At 43.5% G+C, this 23473-nt stretch overlaps 2 protein-coding genes across 7 annotated transcripts in view; both read left to right on the top strand.

The window, feature by feature from the left end:
* Positions 1-23473, top strand: part of tenm4 (teneurin transmembrane protein 4) — a gene marked incomplete at both ends in the record, with an annotated part of 418773 nt that overhangs the window by 13527 nt on the left and 381773 nt on the right. The window lies entirely within an intron of this gene.
* On the top strand, positions 20129-20338 carry LOC308289543 (small ribosomal subunit protein eS28; the record flags this gene model as incomplete). Its single annotated transcript, XM_080731254.1, has 1 exon — positions 20129-20338. The coding sequence occupies one exon, from the start codon at positions 20129-20131 to the stop codon at positions 20336-20338; it is 210 nt and encodes a 69-aa protein (XP_080587380.1).

Genomic DNA, 23473 nt, shown 5'->3' with positions numbered 1-23473 from the left:
TATTTTGTGTATTCAGTTCTCATTTTAAACTTGGTTTCAGTAAAAAGAAAAAGGAGCCCCTCAGGTGCAGTATAGTGACTGGGCATGTTTTTAAAAGTGTTTTTTTTATTTCTCCAAAAATGATGTTTTAGCAAATTCGACATAAAAAAAAGGCGGAACCAGGGCGGGACAAGGCAGAAAGAGCCTGCTGGTTGGTCAGCCAGGGACCAACCAGAAGGTTGACAAAGGATGAATTGAAATACACCGATATAATGACATCATAAAATCATCACCCTCCCCTTTTCACCATCCAACAACATATGTGGGTGTGGCTTCATCTTCAGCTGGGTCACCACCCACCTGAAAACCAGGCATACCTAATGAGCAGGCCACATGAAAAAACATAATTTTAACACTTTTTTGCACACTTTCTTTTTTAAATAGCCGGTCTACAAGCGTTGCGGTGTGTTGTGAACTTAATGTAGGATCGTTCTGTTTTCAATTGAGATTTTTGCGCAGAGAGAAAAAGGAGGTGACCAAGTACAGACCCCTGAGGGACCCCCCGCAGTCAATGAAGTATAAAGGGGTTTAAGTGGTTCTTAGCCATGAGAAACTGCAGCGCTGCTGACGATGCACGGAAAAGAAAAGCGAGCGTGGAGAGGTCTCGCTGCTATTCACGTGTGCAGCAACCTGCCGAGATTAATCCGTTTAGGCCTAGAATTATTGAATGCTTTAACTGTTGAAAAACAGCAGATATACAAGCTCACAGCGCGGCACCGAGTGCCGCGCTGCAAGCTTGTAGATCTGCAATTTTTTTGTTGAAAAATCATGAATATTTGTGCAAATCTTTGAATATCTCATTTTTAAAGTGAACATTTGTAACTCAAATCCTAGGGGTCCTTGGCATGAAAGAGTTTGAGAACCACTTGACGTAGAAACGTGTGTTTTTCAAAAAACCTTTGAAGGATTTAGAAGACACTTCAAAAAATAGAAGTTCTACCACTTTTTGTGGTCACGTGTTCAGATACTGGATTCTGATTGGCTTAAGACGGTGGTAAATCAGTCAACAACCTTGAGTTGGCTCATGGACCCCGCCCACTGTTGTGTTGCAGTGATTGTTACTAAATAACCTTGCAAGTTTTCTTTCATTTATATGGTAGAAGTGGTAGAAAAGCAATTTACCATTCGAGGGTTGTGGGTTGTTGGCTGATTTACCACTGTGCACCAACAACCCACTCCCTCTCATGGTAAATGGCTTACAAGCTTGCAGCGCTGCACTCGGTGCCGCGCTGTGAGCTTGTAGATCTGCCATTAATAGTTAAAGCATAAAATAATAATATGCAATAATTCTTGCCCGGTATAAATGGCTTAATAATGCAATGCCGGGGCCTCTGCACATGGACTTACGCCGCGGCGGCGCTTTAGAACGACAAAATGGAATTAGTTCCAGAGAGCTGACGGGGGTTTGGCTGCACTGTGGCTGCGCGCGCTCTTAGCCCGCTAGCTCGCACCACACCTCGCGGGAGAGCTGCACACACACTATTGATCGGGGAGATATATTTAGCTGTACTTTGATCTCGCTCTAACACAGGCTTTGAGGATGTAAGATGGTCCCTTCACGACGCGTTAGCAGTCAGCTGTTACAAGGCAAAGCAATCCTATTCGGCAAGCGGTGTAAAGTAACTAAGCGCATTTACTTAAGTGCTGTACTTAAGTACAATTTGGAGGTAGCTATCGGTACTTTACTTGAGTATTTCCAATTTCCAACTTTTACTTCTACTCTACATCTCAGATCCAAATATTGTACTTTTACTCCACTACATTTATTTGAAAACTTTAGTTACTAGTTACTTTGCAGATATACATTATAATATTATAAAACATACATAAACCACTTTAGACTTATTTTATACCTTGGCAATGCAACACGTTGTGAGCTTGTAGATCTATTTTCAAACATTTTGTACTTTTACTTTTATTTTGATCCCGACACTTTCATACTTTTACTCGAGTACATTTTGAATTCTGGACTTTTACTAGTACATCTACAGTTCAGTATTGATACTTTTTTATTGATACTTAAGTACAAAATGTGTGTACTTTTTCCACCTCTGCTATTCGTCGTCGTGTGCGTGGTCTCTTTAATGTTTTAAAACAATGTCTTCTATTAAATATGAGCGCACATGATGAGCCAAAACCGTGCGGCATTGATACTGTCGGTGTGATTATTTTTCATGTTGTTCTTGATTCCATTAGGTTTTCCATATTACTGTTGCTTACTCAGTGTGGATAGTGTATAATGTAGGCCATGGGTCTTCAACGTTTTCAGGCCAAGGACCCCTTAGTTGAGAGAGAGATGAAGCAGGGACCCCCACTACATAATTATTGTATAAAATTGTGTTGCAGATTCTCATAGATTCCATAGATAGATTCATAGACTTGTTTGACAGCACTGTCATCAGTCTACTGTATGTTGGATTCGTGTTCCACTTAAATCGTCGATACTTAGGCAGTTTGATCTTCTCTTTTTCTTAACCTCTACACCAAACCTATTTGCCAAAAATAGCCGATCTACAAGTTGTTTGACAGCGCTGTCATCAGTCTACTGTATGTTGGATTTGTGTTAACTCATATGCTGCCATTTAACAATACCTTCGTACTCTTTAACTGCCATTCGTCTCCATAGACTTCCATGTAATTCATAGTGCACGGATCATGCACACCCATGCCTAGATAATGCACCACGTGTGTCCACATTGCTCACAGCTTTCAAACAAAAAAATCCGAATGGAAATCCGTTCAGGCATTCATGAGATAGCAGCCATTATGTTTTACACTGTTGTGAGCTTGGAGGTCTGCTACCTGAGTTGTATGGGGGTTGTATGGGGGTTAAACAAGCAATTTCGCGATTGCTATCACGACCTACAAGCCTGAGTGCTTGTAGATCGGCTATTTTTGTCCAAAGTTCTCCTCAGAATAGGGATGTGATGGTTAAAGTTGTGCATTTAAAATAATGATCATATCACAAAGATTTGGCGGACCCCCTGTAGTAACTCTGGGGACCCCCCTGTTTGGGCAAACGTGGAGATCTTACAGAAGACACAACTCCACTTACCTCTTGATCTTTTTCAACTTTGCCCCCCGCGTCAGCTCACAACAAGCAACAAGCGTCTTTAGCAGAATGTCCAGCTACTATTTAATTGCTTCCTTTTAAAAAACGTGGCTTGCGTTATAACGGACAGTAATTGCCCGTTGGGGTGGATTTTCGTTCCCCAGCCGTGTCGTTGTCACCGCGCTAACATTTTGCAGGTAAAGTCCAGAGCTTTCCTGTGACTATAAGTATGTCCTCTTACAGTAATACGTGTTTCTCGACAGGACCACATTGTGCGGGTGAACATTTATAATGATTTGGTTTTGCCTTGAAGGGGAATAGGAGTGGTATTAAAGGATAGTTCTGTCAAATGCTCTATTTAAATAGTGACGTGACTACCGTACAAGACCGTCGGTACTGATCATTACGTTTAAATTGCCACTAACGTTGATGTGCCATTTGCTACCACTCAAGTCTGATTGATGTGCACACACGCAGGCACGCACACGTACTGTAGACACAAGTTACTATGAAAAGCTCACACATTTTTGGACACTGCTCCTACAGATTTTGGCCTAAAATCACACAAAGCGGTACACAGTGGGCCCTATTATGATCCAGGTCTTATGCCTTATGCCTTAACTTCTATACCTTTTTTTCACTATTTTGAAAAACATTTTTAAATACTTCAAATGCTGATCTACATCTGCACGTTGTGAACTTGCAGATCAGCTATTTGAATTATTTAAAAAACTAAAACAAAATAGTAAAAAAGGGCAAAGAAGTTAAGGCATAAGGCATAAGACCTGGATCATAATAGGGCCCACTGCTCTAAAGTCATATCATCAACATGGATCTGTCCCATTTCCCATGTTCCCTCCTGATTGGCTACCATTGCCTTCTAAAGTTTGTGTATGCGACCTGACGATCGATTATCTCCCGATTAGGGAGTCTTACTGGTGTCTTATTGGAGCAATGGTTCACAACCTTTTCAGGCTGTGACCGCCCCGAAATAATAATAAGAGTTGAGGCATTACATTTAGTTTGACTCGGTTGTGAGCATATATTATTGCATACATATTGTGAAAAGAGCAGATCTACAAGCTCACAACGCCTCTGTGTAAGCCACCCCCTGGATGGAGTCGATCGCAAGGCACGGCGGGCAACATCATACTGTATATCACAGTCAAACTTTTTAGTTAAAAGAAAAGGCTAGAATTGAAAATCATCTCCCTTAACAGTTGACTTGTAAGGATCCGTTTGATGCTTTTTGAACTGCTCTTACAGTTCCGGTCTCGCCGGCTAAACCCAAGACAAGGCCGGAATCATCCTTGAAGCTGGGCTGAAGTCTGATGAAAGATTTAGTTGCTTTTCTTTTTTATCTCGGAGATGCAACGTGATCTGTAGTCTGTAGAGTTGTTTTTTTTTGGTCCAGAATGTCTAATCTAGGAGAGTATCTGGAAGCCACTTTCCCTCTGATTCCAGAAAGTGCAATCTCTTGTGATCTATTCTAAAGATTGTGTCAGCGCGCCTTTAATGTCTCGACACTGTACAGTACTGTAATCCACTGGACGGATGCGGAAGGCGCTCTCTGTGTGTATAAAAAACACAATGCATCCATTCACTAATGGTTTGGAGACCCACCTAAAATAAAAAAAGTCTTGAAGATGAGTGATGGTATAGTTTCTCTATTCAGTTACGAATCCCCCCCTCCTCCTGCATGATTAAGCCATTTAGGCCTAGAATTATTGAATGCTTTAACTATTGAAAAATTGCGAGCTTGTAGATCTGCTATTTTTTGAAAAATCATAATCTTGAATATATCTATTTAAAAGCGAACATTTGTAAAATTGTAACTCAAATATTTGTTTCTGGGGGGTCCCTGGAACAACATATTTTGAGATGGGGGTCCACGGCCAAATACCTGTAATTTTGGGGGTCCTTGACATGAAAAAGTAGAACAGCTGATTTAGAGGAAGGACTTAGAAGTCGGGTCAAAGATCGGGTCAACAGACATTTTCACGTTTTTTCAAAAAATAGCAGATCTACAACTCGCAGCGCGGCACTCGGTGCCGCGCTGTGAGCTTGTATATCTGCTATTTTTCAATAGTTAAAGCATAAAACAACGGTTAAAGTGGTTCAGATCTAACGCGACTCGGGCACGTTCCCGGTCTTTGAGGTTTAAACAGAAGCCATCAATCAGCATTTTAACCTTCAAGGCACGTAGCGGCTAATGTGCTGATGTGATCATGCTTTTAGCTGGGGTAGGAGCATTATGTATTGATGCGGCGTTGTCAGATGAAAGTGGCTAGACTGCATGCCTCGTTTCAGCAATAGGGTTCATCTTCATTGTTAACACGAATCAGTCTGCGGCAGCTATTCTTTTATACATAATTTAATGTGAAATGCGTGTGGGCGGGCGTGTGTTTGTGTGTTGTTGGCGCGAGGATGCTAGCTCTGCTTCAAAGGTGTTGTTGTGAGAGAATTGTAACGACGTTATGAGATGTAATAAACCTGCTGCTCTCGAGCGAAAGTGTAAACTCCGTATCGAGGAGGACGGGCGGCTCCGGTTCTATTCCCATGCCACCTATCAGCTGTCACATGCAATGTTGTCAACTAGGGATGGGGCGATACGCGATATCATTGTTTATCGTGATAAAAAAAACACTCACGCTAATCGTATTGTGGAGATTTTATTTATCGTGATATCCGTCATGCCACTGGGATCAATTCACCTTTTATTTGCCGAGCTGCATATCCGGCACCACTTAAACCCTCTATAATTCTAAAAGGTACTTATAATATACGTACTTGATACAGTCTTTTTTTTTCACTCTCTATCAAATGTCTTTGCCAAAAAATAGCCGATCTACAAGCTCACAACTGTTCTGAGCTTGTAGATATTTTTTGGCAAATGTTCCGCCCCAGGATAATGGATTTCGATTATCGCGATTATATCGTAAAGCGCGATTTCTTTCGTCACAATAATCGTGATATGACATTTTCACATCGTCCCATCCCTGGCCGTCGCATGCAATGTTGTCAACACTTAGCGACCTCTGAACCGCTGACAGACGGAGGTTAAGGGCTCCGAGGCTCAGTGTAACTGGAGTCTTTGAAGGCGGTAGCGGTTCGGCCGTGTCTGTACAGTGTAAGGGAAAGGGTTGGTCCTCTGAGAAATGACGCCTGTACGTTTACAGCCAAACCAATGATACCAAAAAGGTTGCGCTGTGTTTGAAGGAAAGGCAGTTAGTTCTGTCTCTGTGAGGTTTCGCAAACTGTGTGTGTTTGATTACTTCAGACTGCAGCCTGACCGATGCCTTGTTTTTTGAGGGGGTGTTCGATGATCATCCCGATGCTGGAGAGTCCTTGACCACCGATTACCGATGTTTTGAACAATATATCGTCGTTGTCGGGTGGAAACCTTGTATGTCCAAAACAGTTTGTTTTGTATTTATCATTTTTTAAATTATTTAAACTAGTGAAAACAGCTGATCTACAAGCAGTGCGAGGCGTTGTGTGCTTGTGGATCAGCTGTTTTCACTACTTTTGTGCGACAGCCTTGTCTGATAGTGCAGCAGTTTCTAATCAGTTTGGAATAACCTAATTCAAGTTTAAGAACATTTGAATTATACCACCAAAGAAAACAAAACGCACAAAAAAAAAGAAAAAAAAAAAACTTAAACTCGATACGAGCTGAAAATAGCAGATCGACAAGCTCCGACGTGTTGTGAGCTTGTCCATCAGCGATTTTACGTGCAAAAAGTATGCTGGGGTTTAAGTGGTGAAGTCCTAAAAATATAATTCCTATGAGGACATGTCCAAAATAATGACGGCAGGTTGAAAGTGGCGAAAGAAAATCGTAAGGGACACATCGGCTGCATAATTGCTTATGCCGATGTCGCCAAAAACAAAAAAAAAGTCTGAAAAATAATAGAGCTCTACTTTCAGACAGCCATTGTTGCAGCAGAGTCTTCAATGTCTTCTTCTTGGTTCCTGTATTATCTTGTGTTATTGTTGGCTGTGGTCATTCAGTATCTAACTAGCTGCCACACAGAAGGATGACTGTCCCTGACAAAATGACCCTTCGCTGGCACTGCATTGAGCCATTTTAATTACTGGCAGTAAACTGAAAACGGCTCCACGTTAGATCAATCTCCCCAAACGTTTTGCAGTGTTTATTCTGTGACAAAATAACTGGCTACTGCACCATCTAAATCAGGGGTCTTCAACAGGGGGTCCCCAGAGTTACTACAGGGGGTCCTCCAAATGTTTGAGTGATAGAAACTTTTTGTTCTCCCTTTTTATATTAACCATTAAGCGCTGCAAGGCGTATTAACCATTAAGCGCTGCGAGGCGTTGTGAGCTTGTAGATCGTCTGTTTTTGGCAAAGAGCTTTGGTGTAGAGGGGGAAAAGAGCAGACTAAGTACAGAGTGAAAGGTCAAGTTTATTAAGTAATGAAGGTTCAAGTGGTTAAATATCTGAAAACACAACTTTACATGAATCCAAAATACACTGATGATTGTGCTGTCAAACAATGAAACTGTATGGAATCTATGAACAGGTTGTGGGGGTCCCTGCTTCATCTCTCTCTCAACAAAGGGGTCCTTGGCCTGAAAATGTTGGCCAATGTGACCCTAGGCGTACAACAGACTTTGAGCGCTTTGTGCCAAGATGTAGGCCAGATGTAGGCCACGTTTCGGGACGCTTTGTAAAGCCAGAAGTTTTGAGCGCTTTGTGACAAGATATGACCAGAATGTTCTATAATATGTCTTACATATACTTCTGTAATAGAACAGATGTTAATATATGATGTTCGGCAGCATTATATGTTTTTTAGTTTCGTTTTTTGTTTGTCTAATGTTTTATGTTTGTCTGATGTCCTTGGAAAATAATAAAACCTAAGTGAAAAAAAAAAGATATAGGCCACGCTTCGGGTGGCTTTGTCTGGGGGTCCCCCACCCCACCCACAGATTGAGAACCACTGGTATTATTCACTTCTAAAACACAAAGATCACTCGACTCTAATTAATATTCAATCAGCCTCGAGAGTAGACTTCTGTGATACAGGAAGGAACCTTCATCTTACAGTTTAAAAAGAACGGACACAGCGTTAGCGGCCGCCCGCCGCCGCCGGGGCCGCCACACCCTCCCTCCTGCCGCGTCTCTTTGATAACGCGCTGCTCCACATTTAAGATGCATTTTAATTTCCTCTTGTCCTTTGAACCGTCTCCCCGGAGTCCTGCCACCACCGCCGCCCGCGCTAGGAACTCCTCCGCTCGCGGGAGGAGGAGTGGAGTGAAATCAGACTTCCAATTAGACCAGACGTTTTCCTGTATTACAGGGGCTGGATTCATTAGGCCGTGTTTTACAGCAGTGTGGTGACAACCACAGGGATGGGGTTTCTCAAAGTGACCTTGGAGGAACAATGGCCGACCGACCGACACCGCTGTACACGCGCGGGCGGGCACACACAGCCGCGCGTGGCGAGCACACGCACGCACACACACAAACACGCGCGCACACGCACGCGTGCACCAGTGGTGGAAAAAAGTACTCAAGTGATTTACTTAACCCTATAAGGACCGAATTAATTTCTACTTGCAAAAAAAATAAAATAAAAACACATACAAAATCAGATGGTGTTGTAGGAGTCCTAATCAGAGGAAAATCTAAAAAAATAAAAAAAATATAAATCATAAATCATAAATCATGCTCTAATTTGTATTTTGGGGGTATTTTTTCACAATAATAACAAATGTTCTAGACATTCTAATGATCACCCAAAAAAATATTACAGGCATTTTACTTTTTGTGAGGAATAGCTTCAGTGAAAAAGTGAGATGTTGTTCGTCCAGACTCTGAAATGTCAGCCTCAGTGGGGGGTATTTATATGCAAATATCGTGGCCAATGGCATTGTAATACTAAACAATAGGATCCAATGGTGACGTTTATGTGAAAATAGAACAGGAAAACTAATTATCTTTTTTTTTAATCAAATATAAATGTGTCTACAGGGTTAAGTAAAAGTATCGATTCTCCAATATAAAAATACTCTGTTACAAGTAAAAGTCTGGAATTCAAAATGTTCTTGAGTAAAAGTGCAAAAGTATTGGTGTCAAAATGTACTTGCCAACAGTAAAAGTACTCCTTATGCAGAATGTCCCATTTCAAATGTTCTAATGTATACAAACCTTTTGAGAATAGCAGATCTACAACAGACGCATTGTGAGCTTGTAGTGGAGTAGAAGTAAAAGAATTGAAAATTCTCAAGTAAAGTACAAAAACCTCAAAATTGTACTTGAGTAGCTACAGTCCTTAAGTCAAGTTACTTTACACCGCTGGCGTGCACGCACACGTGCGCACATAACACGCACGGGCGCATGCCCACAGGCAGGGCACATGTCATATTGATACAATCATGGGAAAAAATGCTTTGATAGACAAATCAATTATTATATATTTAAATATGCACAATTAATGCCTCTCTGAGGTTGGTTTCGCATGTGTCCGATAATTTAATTATAATAAACATCCTGGGCAGTCTCTAGAACAACAAAGAGCCTGCGTTGCTTTCCCCCATGGGTATACCCAGGGGAAGACTTTGTGTCCTTCATCACACTCAATAGGGTCAATTAGCACTTTCTGCTGTATACAGTAGCTTCTTCATTGTAGCCCATGCACACTTAATTGGTTGAGCTACAGCAGGGTTCCCCAATAGGCGGCCCGCGGGCCATTTGCGGCCCGCAGGGGGCTACTGTCTGGCCCCCACCAACCCCAGTAATAATGGTGGTATAAGAGCAGCAACGACACTAGTATATCGTCGTTGTCGGGTGGAAACCTTGTATCTCCAAATGTGTACGTTCTTTCGCAAAGTAAAGCCCTGCTTCATCATTCAAGGCCGTCTCACAAAAGTAGTGAAAACAGCAGATCTACAAGCACACAACGCCTCGCGGTGCGAGGCGTTGTGTGCTTGTAGATCGGCTGTTTTCACTAGTTTAAATCGTTTTTAAAATGATAAATGCAAAACGAAGGGTTTTGGACATACAAGATTTTCACCCGACAACGACGATACCTGAACTGTCGCTGGTGTAGCGGGAACGCCACCATCGTCCCCTGCAATGTTGTGGCCCTCGGCTTGGTACCCCAGACATGATTCGGCCCTTGGGGAAAACAAATTGGAGAACCCTGAGCTACAGTATGTTCTATTATTGTGAGATACGTCAAATAGCTGTAATACATCTAATTATGTTTTGTTTTAATGATTGGTTGAAAGTCATACTTCCAAAGTTGCATTTACAGATGCTCTGGGATAATATTTTTCAAGTGTTTCTGCTTAAATCTGGTTAAATAGCAGACACGATAACTTGTAAAAATGTATTTTTGGTGGAGCTTGCGCGGTCAGCAAGGGTCTTCAACAGGGGGTATGGGACCCCTGGGGGGTCCTCAGAGTTACTACAGTGGGTCCTCCAAATCTTAATGTCATAGAAACCTTTTTTCTCCTTTTTTATGTTAATCACTCGAAGCCTAGTGTCCATATTCTGAGAACTTTAATAGCTGAAGCTTGTAGATCGGCTAAACAGTGAAACTATATGGAATCTATGAACAGGTTGTGGGGGGTCCCTGCTTCATCTCTCTCTCAACTAAGGGGTCCTTGGCCCGAAAACGTTGAAGACCTCTGATCTAACGCCTCAATTTTCTCCAATCAGAATCATGTTGAAGGGTTTAATTTTGAGCTGAGGTCCACATGCTTCGGTGCGCTAGTCAAATCTGACTGAGCCGACATCCCATAATGTTGAACTTTAATAACCTCCCATCCCAATTACTACAGTCGGTGTGAAGACTGTGCTTCAACCAAGCGTACAGTAGATGGATGTGATTGGTCTGATGGTTTGTGCACTGTTGGGTCCATGTGGGTAAAGGTGGGGAGGGGGGGATCCACTTTAAACAGTGAGTCTCACACTTTTTCATGTGAAGGACGCCTAAATGGACATGTGTTAATGTGTGCTATATTAGCACATTTTGGCTGGGCACCCCACCGAAAGCCCCACAAGTTCCCCCGGGGCGTCCTCGGACCGCACTTTGAGAACCACACTTTGAGAACCGCACTTAGAGAACCGCACTTAGATAACCGCACTTTTGAGTCTGTTAGTCAATCACAGGGTCCCACAGAGGCAGGCTGTGACACGCATGCATGCACGCACACACGCCAGGGACATGCTGGGCCCTTGATTCAGCCCGGGAAAAAGAGTTGGAGAGGCCCTCATTGCGCGCTATAGAGAGAGATCTCTCTCTATAGCGCTGCTGCTACTCAAAGATTTGCCATTTCAGATCATGACAAGTGACAAGCCAGTGGGCCAATTACTGTACATGAGTTATATTTCGTCGTTGCCGTGTGGAAACCTTGTATGACCAAAACCGTTTGTTTTGTATTTATTATTTTAAAAATGATTTAAACTAGTGAAAACAGCCGATCTACAAGCACACAACGCCTCGCGGGTGCGAGGCGTTGTGTGCTTGTAGATGCTTGTAGATCTGCTGTTTTCACTACTTTTGTGCAACGGCCTTGTATGATGAAGCAGGGCTTTGCTTTGCGAAAAAATGTATAAATTTGACACTTGGAGATACGAGGTTTCTGACCGACAGTGACAATTTACTTAATTGGCCGCCCAGCCCCCAAAATTGAACGAAGGCCGACATTTTATTTATATTTATTTCCTAATGGCCGGCCTGGACCGGCCGGGAATGAACCGGACGTTCGGGAGTTGTCCCGCTTTTCCCAATGGCCAGCACGTCCCTGACGCACGCACACACGCACATAAGCACGCACACACTAAGTACATGTGTTTTAACTCTTCGTTATGTGCTTTCTATTGTTTTAGTGATTTTAACGATTTAGATTGTTATGCATACCCCCAGGTTGGGGGCATGCATGCAAGTGGCTAATTATGTATTTTTAGACACAATAAGCCCATTCCCAAGATGCACCGCAATCTTTCATGGGCAGATGTGACTTATGGGGGCTGGCGTAAATAGTAACAAAGAAATTGTCGGCGCATTGTGTCTAAAAAGACACAATGCGCCACTTGTACCACTGAAATCAAAATACTAAAACACTCAACTTTTCTTTTCTCTAATTACAATCTAAAATATGAACCCTTGTTGTAAAAAAAAACTAAAATTGTCCTTTAAACCATGCGAACAAAGATAAGGCTTGAATACGATCACTTAAATGCAGAAAGTGTTAGGACTGACCCCAGTCTCCCCTACACCTCGCCACGCTACACTGTAAGGTTTTTATTACTGAAACTCAATGTGGTGTTTTTATTTTCCTCACACTTAGTAAAGCTCTTTGGCTCTCCGGACCAGTATTGTGCCCATGTAAAAAGAAGCTCTAAGCTGTGCTTGTGGTTCTACACATATTGCAAAGATGTCAAAGTAGACAGAAAGACCACAAGAATAGCTCAAATGATAAGATTCAGGCTGAAATCCCATCCGTTTAAAAAAAAGGGAGAATGGACAGTCACTTCGCTCCCTTATTTCTTTCTTCATTGAGACGGACAGTAGGGAAGCTGAGAGGGAGACCGTTGCAGGAGAGACAGACATTGGTGTAAAGTAACTCAAGTACAATTAACCCTTTCCAAGCCACGGGGAGCCCCTTAATGTTAAAACCGTACTATATCGAACTTCCTAGGGGGGGAGGGGCAGCCAATCGTCTTTTCCCGTACTTTCCCGTATTTACCGAAATAAATGATTTTCATCCGAAAATCGGCGATCGTCTAACCTTCCCTAGTCACCACTCGTGCATCGATAGCTCATGGCTGGGCTGAGATGAAGCAGAAGTGATGTCATTGGCCTTTCCTTTTCCAAGGCACATTATCCCATTCGGTTACTGTCTGTACCCTGGTGCTTCTACAGCAGCCATGCTAGGGGCTATGCTAGCGAAAATTTTCAGTTCTGCTCTTGAGTCACACTGGATTATTTGCGGGGACATTTACGTGAACGGATCGCGCACGCGAAACGCACGGGGAGATCGATGATCGGCCAAAACACCCATTCTATCCCAACGGAGATCGAGAAAATCACGGTGAGTTACTGACCTGGGGGAGAAAAAAAAAAGAAAAAACAACGGCGCTGTTCAAGATGGAGGGGCTGCGGGCTCATGTTTATAAACATAATATTATGTCTCGATCACAATACAATAATAGAAATTTCACGGCTAATCTACCAACCCCCATTCTATTTCGGCTTAGAAAGTGTTAAGTAAAATTTTGAGGTATTTGTACAATACAATTTCCAATACTTTTACTTCTACTCCACTACACCTTGGATCCAAATATTGTACTTTTACTCCACTATATTTATTTGAAAACTCAAGTTACCAGTTACTTTGCAGATATAAATTATAATATTATAAAACAAACATTAACCACTTCAGCCCTATTTTATTGGGAGCTGTTAGCTTATAGATCTGCTATTTTCAAACATTTTGTACTTTTACTTTTGGTACTTTAAGTAATTTCTTTTTTTCATACTTTTACTCAAGTACATTTTGGATTCCGGACTTGTACTTGTAGCAGCATATTTCTGTATTGCAGTATTGATACTTTTACTTAAGTAAAATATGTCAGTACCTTTTTCCACCACTGGAGACAGACAACATGAAAACCGGGAGGGAGACAGTGTAGGAGAGACGGACAGAAAGAAAGTGATGATTTATTTAAGGCTAATTGCACAATCGGTGCATGGAACTGACTCATAGTCACGTTCAGCTTTGTAAAAGGTGCAGTAGACTGGTGGAAATTGGATCCGACTTGAACCAACTCGATAATAAAATAAAAAAAAGAAAAGCTAAATTCAGTGGTGGTGAAATTGATTTAAGTAACAGAAACGATTCGAAGGAACGCAGTGCAGCTCTGCGCTGAGAGGAGTTGAATTTTTGGGCAACTATTTGTCTCATAAATAAAATCCATTAGTAGGTCACAAAACGTGACCTACTGGAAACAGATGATACGACAAGGATCCGGTCGGTGCCTTGTATTACAGATGACTTGAACATTCTTTGTGTGTGTTTTATTTTCCCACTCTTGCTTAAAAATAGTTTAGTGCAGGGGTCTTCAACGTTTTCAGGACAAGGACCCCTTAACTGAGAGAGAGATTAAGCAGGGACCCCCTCTACATATTGTACAAGCTCTCAACGCCTCACAGCGTGAGACGTGGAGAGCTTGGTAGATCTGCTATTTTTGGCTAAAGTTCTCCTCAGAATAGGGATGCGAGGATTCAACGTTTTTGATTGAAAATAATTGTCCTATCACACAAGGATGTGTTGGCCCCCCTGTAGTAACTCTGAGGACCCCCTAGGGGTCCCGGACTCCCTGTTGAAGACCCCTGGTTTAGTGCATTGAATGTGGTTGTGTGGAAACATCTGTTTGAGGGCCATAGGAGGACATTAACCTGGGCCAGCCGTAACTGTGTGGGCTGTGCTGTGATATTCCAGGTGTGATGCCGTTGCTATTAATCTATTAATCCTGATGCCAAGGATGGGAAAGTTGTGTGGAAGGCTCCAAAAGTACTCCAATTTCATTAAGACCATTAAGACCTGAAAAAATACCTAAAAATGTCTTCTAAATCCTAATGGTTTTTTGAAAAACGTTTTGAATGTCAAGGACCCCTAGAATTATATATATTTGACCGTGGAGACCCATTGATTACTCATGCCATGGAGACTTGAGTCCAATAATAACTTTTTGTACTTGTCGCAAGACAAAGATTTGATTATAGTACATGTACCCCCATAGCAATTATGGGGGTACATATATCGTAATAAAAGTTGTGTCTTAGAAATGCGACAAAAAACCCAAAATATTATTGAACTCAAGTCTCCATGGCGTGAGTAATCAATAGAAAAAAGGTCATTTTGGTGGTGAACTACTTATATACAGTATTAATTCAAAGATGTGCACGCATTTTCTAGTTTTCTTCTACAAGCTCATAGTGGTGGCACCAGTGTGTTGTTGAGACCTATACTGTGTCAGAAATACATTTACTGTCATCTCCACCGCAGGCTTCCTTTAACCACACGAACCCAGGCGTCCCTGTTCTGTGGCGAACACTCGGTGAAAATAGCTGACCCTCTAAAATTGCCCGAGCGTTAGTAAATCCAGACGAACGCATAATAATAATAATAAACCACACTCATATCGCCTGCCATTATTCACGTGACCGTCCCTTAAATTGATGCATGAATGAGAAAGGTGCACTCTGGGATGACACCGAAGCTGTTTGATATATAACACGCAAGCTTCCAGCCGCAGAGTGCATCTTCAACTGAGGCGCAGCATCTTAGTAAATCTGACCCTGGGTGTTTTAGCTATCCAACCCATCAAGATGCTTCCCCGTAATGGAAGAGTGTTGAAGAAAATCACAAAAGAACGGGGGGGAAAAAGCACATCGCGTTGATCTAGTGCGACAATCTGGTGAAGACACGGATGCGTGCAGACAACAGAAAAACAAAACAAATATCTACGCTGGTGTATTGCCCCGGCAGAATAAAAGATGAAAGGCTTCTTTATTTACTTCTCACTTCAAGAACACTTACCCTGGTCTGCAAAGAGTTGTTTCTATTTTTCACATGTTGCAAATCACTATGAACATGATTGTGAAAACCATGAAGTCTATTTTACCCATGCCTACAGTTCAGGTTTAGCTACATGAGCCCTATTTTTCCATGGAAATAGCAAAAACTAAAAAAGAATAGTGTGTCAACCAAACTTGGATTGAGAAGCGCCGCTTAGAGAGGCAGGGGCTGAAATTTCTAAAAGGGCCTTTTGGTGAAAATATCGACCTCCAAGCTGTGAGTTTGGAGGTTGTCTATTTTCGATGCTTGACACCACAATAAACTAAGCATTATCAAGTGAACACTGGAGATGTGGCGTAACGGAATGGATTTCCACACAGAGAGGGCAATTCTTTCGACATAAGTAAGATGCTGCATTGAAGTTCTGGAGGGTTTGCACAACGCAATTCTCTTGAATGCTGCCTTCAGGTGTGGCATGGAAAGGGGGCATTTGCATTTCTTTCAACATAGTAAAACCCGCATTCATGGTCTGGGGAGGGCACTTTTTACAGACGGATAAAAGGGCAGGGGCTCCTCAAGCCCCCTTTGATGTCTGTGTGTGCGCGTGCCTGGCTCCTCACATCCCCAGCCATGTTTATTTCCACCCTAGAATGCCCCTCGTGTGAGTTATTTATATGTTTACTCTCGCCTTTTTTGGGGGGGCAGGCAGGCAGAGAGACTTAGCTCCAGATCACGGATTAGTACCGGAATATTCTCTGGCTCATTTGCAGGCTAATTTGCACGGGTTTTTAGCGGCCCTTGTGGGACAGTTTCGGGGGGCTGTTATCTATGCGGTTCCACACCAGCTCCCCGCCAGTCTGGAAAGCCAACGGCACACTAGGGTCCGCCGTTACGTACAAGCAGGGGGCTCAGAGGGCCCACACTGCAGCAGCCGCTCAGACTGCAAGAGCACACGACACGGGGCCCGGGATGAGCTGTCCCCTAATGGAGGATCATCCAAAGCCCCCCATAAACACCATCAGCACCATCCATTCCATAATCGTGGCTGTCGGACAGGAAACCTTGTATGGCCAAAAACTGTTTACTTTCCAGAAAGTGGAGAGAAAACCCATGTTTTCCAAATGGATTTAACGTAGTTAGTCACAAGCTCTTGTTGATACTTTTCTTTTTTTTTCTTTTTATCTTAATAATTTGAGTCCCAGAGGGTTTTCAGACAATTATTTTGTACCCCTTTTTCGCCCCAATTCAGTCGTTACACCAATTGATTCCTCCCCACACACATTTCTGTGTTGTCACTGCTGTTGTATTCTACTGACTCACCTGCCAGTGAGGAGCCCCCACCAGGAGGACATAGAGCCTTCATCCTACTCCTCCCGCCCAACACTCCCTGCTGACAGGTGCCACCCCAGCCCGTAGGAATACATGCAAGGACCAGTATCGCCCTCCCTGTCCGGCTTCCCTCCCCCGAACACGGACCAATTGTGTTCGCACAGATGCCTGACATAGCCGGTTGCACCACAGGGGATTCGAAACCCACAACCTTCCGTGGTGGTGGGCAGGGACTTTACCACTGCACCATGCACCGAACGCTCTTGTTGATACTTTTCATCGGTTAATTAAAAAAAATAGCTCAATGCAACACATTGTGAGCTTCTAGGGGCGGCATGGTTTAGGGGTAGAGTTGCCGGCTTCGAACACGGAGGCTTCCTGAAGGGTTCCCAGTTTGATCCCGGGCTCCCCCAGAGTTAGTGTCAAAGTGAACTCTGAACCCCTAGTTTGCTCCCGGTGAGCAGGTTGGTGCTGCCTTGCATGGTTTCATCTGCCATCGGTGTATGAATGTGTGTGTGAATGTAATGCCTTGGATAAGGGCGCTATATAAGTGCACCGTTTACCATTTTGTAGATCGGCTTTTTTGTGTTGTGTGTTGCCTCGAAGCCAGGCGTTGATTTACCCCAAAAATAAACATAAAATGTTGGAACATGTGAGATACAAGGTTTCTGCCCAACACAGCAGCGAGTCAATTATTCATCGCAGCGTTCTGAGACGCGGCCCCCGGTCCGTGCTTCACGCGGGACTCCGGCTCAGACGCCGTAATGTGCATAAATTTGGGGGCTTTATTGTCCCTCGCACACTCAACGTCCCGCTGCGCATACATTCTGAAAGTACAGCGCTGTTCGCTCTAAAGCGACATGGCAGCGCATTACCATAGCAACCACAGACGTGGGGTTGTGCTGGAGGAACAGTGCAGTTCAGCAGTGGCTGAGGGAGACAGGTGGTCCTGCCACACTAATGTGTCACGATTGGCAGGGGAGAGAATGATGCTCTGTTTAGTTTTTTTGGCATTGCTTTGGAGGGGGAAAAGAGCAGACTAAGTACAGCTTACAGTTTACAGTTTAGGCATTTAGCAGACGCTTTTAAACCAAAGCGACTTACAAAAAAACAGATAATACATCACTATAATAAACAAGATGACATGTCAGAATATCAACAACAATATAGCATATGCATATGAATATCAATCTAAAAAACAATATAATCAGTAAAGAAAAGGATTCTAAAAAACCTACAAAAAATGCAAACTAGCTTCATATATGGTCATTGGTCATTGAGTGTTTCATTAGTGCTAAGGGTTTAGGGGGAGTCTGAAAAGGTGAGTCTTCAGTCCACGGCGAAAGGTAGCAAGTAGGGCTGACCCAAAAAATTCGAATATTCGAAGCTTCGTTCGAAGGCACGGTATTCGAATTTGAAAAATAAATTCGAATAATCGGCCGCGGCCGTTTGTCCTTTGGGGGGGCCGCGTGCCTTAGCTTGCATGCGCCTCGCTCCACTCTAGCGTGATAGCGTCACCCCCTTCTCACACACGTGTTAACATTAATAACAACAAGAGCATGCATGAAGCCATCAGAATGGTCGATGATGAAGAAAAAAAAAGAAAAGACAGCGCGCTGTCACATATACACCGACATGCGTTTTGGCACCGAAATGTGTGACACCAATGTCTGAGTAACATCACCCAATGCAACTATGCGATGCAGTCACACATTTCGTTATCAAACCATTGTCGGTGTAAAATGATCCATGCATGCGTTTGCTGTCTTCCACTCGCTGACAGACACACAACTCAACGCAAGGAAACAAACAGCGAAAATGGATTTTACAAAACGGACCCCGTCAGCGTCGATCCCGTTTTAAAGAGGAAAAAAGAGCTTAAAACCCAACTTGCTAGGGTTACGTTGTCGTGGTGTTGATGAAGTTTATATCGGATCTGCTGCAAGCTCAATAGTCGCGCCCGCATAGAGTAGGCTACGTTGTCTGAGCCTGACCATCAGACACAGTGCAGTGCAATTATTTACTATAAAATCTACTATTACATTAGCGTGTACAACACCATGGGACTTGGGAGTTAATCTGTTTGTTATATAGGGCTCGAGTCGCGCTGCAGTGTTTGCTGTTGCAGGCTGCAGCCGCGCTTTGTTACATTACTGACGTGATGTGATTATGTCAATCCTACTTGTCCTGCAAAAACACCTTTCTTTAATGTAGAAAACATTCGTATCTTCTTCTTCCTCGTTGTATTGTTGTACTATTTAATGAAAATGCATTATTATGAGGAAAAAACTGGTGTGTTTTCCCTTTTAAAATTGTGTAAATCGCGCATTTTTAAACACATTTCCTTAACGGTTATCACTTATGTAACCGATAAACTTTTGCTCCCTACCACCCCCCCCCCCCCCCCGGTCGCCGTCATCGAAGCTTCGAAGTTCGAAAGAAAGCTTCGATTAAGCTTCGATTATGAAAAAAGTAATCGAAGGTCAGCCCTAGTAGCAAGTGAGTCCGTTGTTCTAAGTACAGTGAAAGGTCAAGTTTATTAAATATTGACAGTTCAAGTGGTTAAATATCTGAAAACCCACATTAACATGAATCCAAAATATCATGTTATCATGCTGTCAGACAATGAAACTATATGGAATCTATGATAAGGTGGGTCGTGGGGATCCCTGGTTCATCTCTCTCTCAACTAAGGCGTCCTTGGCTTGAAAACATTGAAGATCTCTGCTACAGTACATCCAAACCGACACCATCCCAGCACCGCCCCTCACATCCAAAAGTAGAGAAAACAGCAGATCTAAAAGCACACACCTCTGCGTTGTGTGCTTGTACAGTACTAGTCCTGTGCCCGGGGGTGTGCACAGTAGCTGAGGGATTCAGAAGTAAGTCTCAGAAGTAATGTTGGAGTGCCCGTTGGGCGGATCTTTATGCCCATATATGGTGTTCCATGTTGTGAGTGGCCGTGGAGCAGATCTTCATGCCCATGCATGGTGTTCCGTGTCCAGGCCAGTCTGTGATGTCAGTACTATGACGTCAGAGTACTGTATCAGTGATGTCACAAGAAGTACAAAAACGTACAAAAAATGTCTAAAACTGAAATAAGAATAAATTAGGAATAAGGTACCAAGACTTCCGTTCTAAACTGACAATATGGATGCCAGCCGTGTGCAACCGATCAAGCTCGCAAGAGTTACCAAAGTGCTTGGAAGAACTGGTTCCCAGGGACAATGTACGCAGGTCCGCGTAGAGTTTATGGATGACAGCAACCGCTCTATCATCAGGAACGTGAAGGGCCCAGTCAGAGAGGGAGATGTTCTGACTCTCCTGGAGTCTGAAAGAGAGGCCAGGAGGCTGCGATAGACAGTGCTCAGTGGAGATGCTTGGCGGTGCCAATTACACATCTCCATTCAGAAACATTGCCATTCAAGAAGATTGACTTCCATTATTCTAAATGGAGGTGTCACCTAAACCTAACCTTGCCGGGCTCCAGCCCATAGACCCGCCCACTCTCTGAGTGGACTAGTCATATGACGCTAAAGTTTCTCTGGCTTAGGCAGAACCAAGCCAAGGGTTGGGTGGGTCTAACTTTTGAAAATCAACAGAAACAGTGGAGGGAGGGTGAGCTCAGCCAAAGCTCTTAATTGCTCCCTTTGAACTTCAAAGGTGGTTGTGCACACCTTGTTAGCATCAAAGACAACGACCTGTTTGATGCCTGTCATAGAGGGGAGGGTGGAATGTTTTTGTGTACACACAAGTCAAACAACCCCTCTCACCAGATCTCTTGTGATTGGGAATTTCAAATCCCCTTTGAAATATCTTGTCAATGGGACAATGTCAGACTCAAGCTCAGCGCAGAGTCTGAAATCAGGCTAAACCTAACCCCTAACCCTAAACTCAGTGGGGGTATTTCTGAAAGGGGATGTGTCTAAGTGGGGGTGTTTCTGAATGGGTTTGCCTCCAATGTGAGGAGTGGCGTGTCCTTACTGTCATCTGCAATGGCTAACATCTTGTGCAGACTTTGTTAAAATAAATGTGGTTATTGATGGTTGAAAAAAAAGAGGAATAAGCTACGAAAAAAAAAATCCATGCTTGGGCCTCCAAACTTGTGCGTGCGTGCATGCGAGCGAGCGTTCCAAAAAAATAAGTGACACTATAATTTCCTAGGTTTATGAGCTATTCCAGTGGAGGGGAACAGGGAGAAGTTTCCGGGCTGAGAGGGTGCGTGTGCGTCCCATCAGACGGCGCAATTACCAGTGCTCTGGCACTAACCAGGGCCGAGCCCGTCATCAGCAGTGCACCGCCGCAAAACGCTGATGGCTTTTAATCAGGAGACACCTCATACTTATTAAAGCATTAGCAATTGTTGCTAAGGTTGAGCGGGCGGAGAGCAGAGACCATTATGTGCGGGAGGCTGTGGAACGATGGCAGATTAATGACCTCCGCCTGCCTGATGCCATCACCTTTATTAGTCCACTCCTCATCATGTCTCTGGTCGTTGGCCATGCCATGCGCGTTGCAGCCAAGCCAGGGCGTCACACCAAATCCTGGGCCCTGGGTACAAGGATTCACTGCGGGCCCCCCATGAATGTTAACTATTGAAAAATAGCAGATATACAAGCTCACAGCGCGGCAAAAATCGTGACGTGTGCAAGAAACTTATGTTTCCATGTCAGTGGTGCTCAAACGTTTTCATGTACAAGGACCCCGAAGATGATATGTATTTGTCCCACGGACCCCCATCTCAAAATATTTAGTTCCAGGGACAGAAGCAAAATTTGAGTTACAAATGTTCGCTTAAAAAAAATACATGTATTCAAAGATTTGCACACATTTTCACGACTTTTCCAAAATAGCAGATCTACAAGCTTGCAACGCGGCACTCTGTGCCGCTCTGTGAGCTTGTAGATCTGCTATTTTGCAATAGCTATAGTTACTAGGGCCCCTCCACCTTGGGCCCTGGTAACTCAGTCCCACTTTCTCCCCCACTTGTGACACCCCTGCAGCCAAGCCTACGCAGTAGAATCCTGCTTACTCAGAGAATGCACAAACGGTTGGTTACATTTAAGCACACTCTCAAGTTAAAAGGGGGTGTAAGTAATAGTTTTTTGTTAAATTCTAATAACTAGTCCTGTGCCCGGGGGGTGTGCACAGCATATGAGGGATTGAATGTAGGAGTCTCAGAAGTAATGTTGGAGAACCCAGACCGGTGCCCTTTGGACATCGATGTCCAGTTGTGCGATACCCGTTGTATCCGTCTGTCTGGCTGGCACTCTTTTATGCCCACATTTGGTGTTCTGTGTCCAGGCCAGTCTGTGATGTCATCTCCAAATTTGGGCACTGCAGTGATGTCAGTCAGTGATGTCAGCTCACAATGCCTCGCAGCGCGAGGCGTTGCGAGCTTGTAGATCGGCTATTTTTAGCAAAGAGCTTTGGTGTAGAGGGGAAAAAGAGCAGAATAAGTACAGAGTGAAAGGTCAAGTTTATTAAGTATTGACGGTTCAAGTGGTTAAATATCTGAAAACACAAATTGACATGAATCCAAAATACACTGATGATCATGCTGTCAAACAATGGAATGGTTGTGGGGGTCCCTGCTTCATCTCTCTCTCTCAACCAAGGGGTCCTTGGCCTGAAAACTTTGAAGACCCCTGATTTACAGTAATATAGTACCACTTGTGACCATTGCGCCAGTGTGTCTTTAAGTTCCGATGGTGGAAGTTTGTAAATTCCGCACACCCGCCGAGTATGGCGTCAGCCGGAACATTTCTTTTTGTAGTTTTCTTTTATTTACAACCTCCTGTCACCCAGGTTATGGATTGAAGTGGTCCTCTTGCATCAGATCGGGGGGTCGGGACCATCTGGACCACCTTTGTGTCCATGTTTCATTTCCCCTCCCCAGCAGGGATTTTCTGTTGGAATGTAATCAATGTATACACCTAGCTATAGCCGGCCTCGCTTTTTCAACAGCAGATAATGAAACATAGATAATGTGCACCAGATGGTCTACAAAGAAAAAAGAAACAGTCGCTAAAACAAAACGTGGATCTTTGTTTACGCGCTGGTGATGGAAGACATTAGGTCATGTACGATGACAATGCTGCAGATATGAGGGTTTCATTTTGTAGTACTGTGTGTGTGCTGATAGGTAGCCCAGGGGTTCCCAAACTTTTCACTCCCAGCACCGTATATTTATAGCATATCGTCGTTGTCGGGTGGAAACCTTGTATGTCCAAAACCGTTAGTTTTGTATTTATCATCTATAAAATGTACTAAACTAGTGAAAACAGCAGATCTACAAGCACACAACGCCTCGCATCGCGAGGCGTTGTGTGCTTGTAGATCGGCTGTGTTCACTAGTTTTGTGCAACGGTCTTGTATGATGAAGCAGGGCTTTGCTTCTCAAGGACCCCTATGATTTCCATTAGGCCACATACCCCCTTGACTGAGAGAGTGTAAAATCAGAACCACCCTTTGGTTAAGATTTTTTCCATTTGG

This window comes from Nannobrachium achirus (genome assembly GCF_963921795.1).
Source record: "Nannobrachium achirus genome assembly, chromosome: 8".
In the NCBI taxonomy this organism is placed as follows: domain Eukaryota; kingdom Metazoa; phylum Chordata; class Actinopteri; order Myctophiformes; family Myctophidae; genus Nannobrachium; species Nannobrachium achirus.
This window is presented reverse-complemented; position numbering and strand designations above follow the sequence as displayed.